Here is a 3,204-nt window from a genome sequence, read left to right as displayed (position 1 = left end):
GTGCCCTATGTTGATCTGTGGACATGATGTAATCCCCCAGGGGGCAAGGCTTTAGGGAAAACATAAGTTGAAATATTAAGACTATCCCTAAGAAACACATAAATACATACAAAATATACCTTATATACCTCGCTGCAAGATGCGTATAATCGAAGTCTGACAAATGCATAAAAATATAAAAAGCAGTAACATAAAGAACATAAGACTATAGTAGTTTGATTTCAATGGCATACTTACCCCGTTCACTCCAAATGATGGTCCAAAGTACCCACACATATCCACACAAAGAAACTTCATTGAGCACAAAATAGTGTCCCTTAAAATGTTTATTGGAGTCCTTAACACATAAAAACTTGAAAAATAACTGTAAACCCTACAGGAATGACTTGGTGGGGAAAACATCAGAGACACTAAATCTAAACAAAACAAGGTTTCCAAAAAAAATGAAATTACTACGAAACTCATGACGTATTCACACACACCAACTGTGCTTAAACAGTATTCACACCACTAAATTTCATGGTCTTACCATAAATAACTGCAATTCAACAAACTGATCTGTCAGCAGGGAGTAGTAGCCAATCTTGCTGTAATATCACATCATACTGTTGATAAATGTTAACATCCTTAACAAACTGATATGGGGCACAGAGAAATTTGTGCTGAATCTGGATAAGTTTTTATTTACAGTTGACTTCTTTCTGCGGGGTCATCAACAAAATGGTTATGCACAGAAACATAAGGCATTTACGTTACCTGACTAAAACTAAAAAATGTGAATTTCTGAAAGCCAATTTTCTTTTGGGAATCTCACTAGTGGCTGAAAGCAAAAGCGATTTTGCCATGTACTTTGTAAATAGTGATGAACCACAGACTTACTCAGCACTCCGGGAACCATTTCTAATCGTGGACAAATTTACAATGATGCACTAAACAGGAGTTAGAGTGAATAATGCTCTGTTCAATCTTTTTCAATACACCTTGCATATAGAAAAGTTTTTTTTCGGGTTTTTCTTTTTTAATAGCAATAAAAAAGTACTGCAAAATGCTAAAGACAGAAGAACAGTTTGCAAAAACGTCCTCATCTCTGTAAGGGGATGGTTAATGGTGTCCTGGTGGAGAGAAAATAAATGGTGATCTGGCATGAAGTGTTCTGTCTTGGGCATCTTGCTGTGGCATCATTGGTTTGTGCCCCCTCCATAAGTCTGATGAAGACACAGCTCTTCTCTCTTTGGCACTTATGCTGGTAGACTCAGCTTCTTTCCTTTTAGCACTGTGGGCCAGACAGAACATGTCAGATGTGTCATTCTGGTCTATTCTTTATAATTATCCTCTACAGCAGGCCAAATGTGTACTACTGAATAATTAACTAAAAGACCTAAAACATGCGTTGATTCATGGGAAAGTCAGAGTTATTCACGCAGGTGTAACTGCATTAAAAGGTACCTTTTGTGACGTAAAGGTAGAAGAAGTCACAATAAAGAATAGTCTGGACGACACCCGCCACGATGGCAATCATGTCGAAGAATCCCTCAAAGTAGAATCTCCAGATCCAGTTGAAAAGGTAGAGAGCACGGTAGACCCCCAGACAGAACAGATAGTGGGTTGTGATGGTCTCAGCCTCACCGGTCTTACTAATCATAAAGAGCTGAGGCAGGATAGCCACTGACTCAAGGTAGATGGAAAATGTCCACAGGATCTATTATGGACATAAAAAAAATGTTAAATCACATTTTCAATCCTTGTTTTGGTCTGAATACATCCATAATGGACAAAAAGTCAGAGGAGGAGGTTTATTTGCATCTTGCATCTTACCTCCAAAGGCGAGAAGTCATGGTTGACCAGAAAGGAGAGGCCACCCACGGGAACCACCAGAAACTCCACTCTGAAAGTATCATGGTTTCCATCATAGGTTGCCCTGAACTTCGCATAGATCAGGTAGACTGTGGCATAGGCACATCCAATGTAGATCATCTGTTTGGAGAGAACAGAGATGTTTAACCACAAAAAAATCCCACACATATTAGGATCAACCAATTGATCTGAGAAAATATGCAGATTCCAAAAGCTCACCTTCATGCCTGTGTTGTATAGAGAGATAAAGGACGTTAGGAGGTCCAGGTATCGTGTGGTGAAAACCAAGGCGAAGAGTATCTGGCTCTTCCCAGAGATACCTGTAGGCAAAAAGGGTTTGAACTTAGCCCTTTGGACCATTTCTTAAATTGCAAGATGAGGCGAGATAGCTCAAGTGTTGTTTAAGCATTGTGATAAACTTAAAAAGACAAAATCTAAAATCAATGTCTGAAAAATAGACTTCTCAACAAAGCAAATGCCAAACTTCTTTGCCACGTCGAGGCAAAGAATGCAATTCTGTTTACTAATGCATGTCGAAAATAAACGAGAATTTAAGTTTCGTGGCATTCTCAGCAATAACACAACATCAAGAAGACTTTGTCGCAATTTGATGGCAAGATAATGCTTAACAAAAATAAGCTCATGCCATAGATCACAATGCATTTCTGATTATTTCTTTTAGCAAACTACTAACAAACAACAAGTCAACTGCATAGTAAAGAAAATCGCTGGGCCTGCATTCTTTTTGCTATTTTATAATTCAATAACAGAAACAAACCTACATACGTTGCTCTATTATAAAATTCGAAAAGCCGAAAACATATATATTTTCCACATTTATCTGTTAAATCCTGGAATATACTAAATAAATGGCCACTATTAATAAACAAAGTTGTGCATTTCAGTAGCTTTCAAGTCAAGCAAACCCACTTACGTTAGTTAGCATGACAGCTAAACAAATTTCATTCCGTTATTCCACGTAATAAATGAAAATAAACCCACGAGACATTTCCCGAGACTTTACCCCGGTCTAAAGTTCAAACACTGTATCCTTGCCATGCAGAAACATCACACAATTCATTTGAAAAAATATATTTTGTGTAAGTTTAGCTCACCCGCGCAAGACCTGGTCTTCCATATCTTGAGCAGCAGGATAATGATGGCAGCTAAATGAGACAGATCCCCGGTTAGTCTAAAGATATTCATGATGGTTTCCCTCTTTGGCTGTTTTTTGTGGCGTTAAAGAGAGCACAGGGTGTTTAGTGAAGATGTAAACCGGCTCAGTGCCGCTCTCCTCCAGCGCATTCCTCTACGAAATATGGCGAAGGAGAGGCGACGTGGCCGGTGGAC

The 3,204-nt window shown here is 38.7% G+C and overlaps 1 protein-coding gene across 1 annotated transcript; it reads right to left on the bottom strand.

The window, feature by feature from the left end:
- Positions 1 to 308: 308 nt before the first annotated feature.
- On the bottom strand, positions 309 to 3,193 carry kdelr2a (KDEL endoplasmic reticulum protein retention receptor 2a). The gene is made up of 5 exons (XM_056752858.1): positions 2,970 to 3,193; positions 2,074 to 2,174; positions 1,816 to 1,974; positions 1,447 to 1,699; positions 309 to 1,273 (listed from the first exon to the last, which is right to left on the bottom strand). Exons 1-5 carry the CDS (start codon positions 3,058 to 3,060, stop codon positions 1,239 to 1,241), a joined length of 639 nt encoding a protein of 212 aa, XP_056608836.1. The 5' UTR covers positions 3,061 to 3,193; the 3' UTR covers positions 309 to 1,238.
- Positions 3,194 to 3,204: the final 11 nt, after the last annotated feature.

This window comes from Triplophysa dalaica, chromosome 7, assembly GCF_015846415.1.
Source record: "Triplophysa dalaica isolate WHDGS20190420 chromosome 7, ASM1584641v1, whole genome shotgun sequence".
NCBI classification, from domain to species: domain Eukaryota; kingdom Metazoa; phylum Chordata; class Actinopteri; order Cypriniformes; family Nemacheilidae; genus Triplophysa; species Triplophysa dalaica.
The sequence above is the reverse complement of the archived record's forward strand: the minus strand, read 5'-3'. Positions and strand labels throughout refer to the sequence as shown.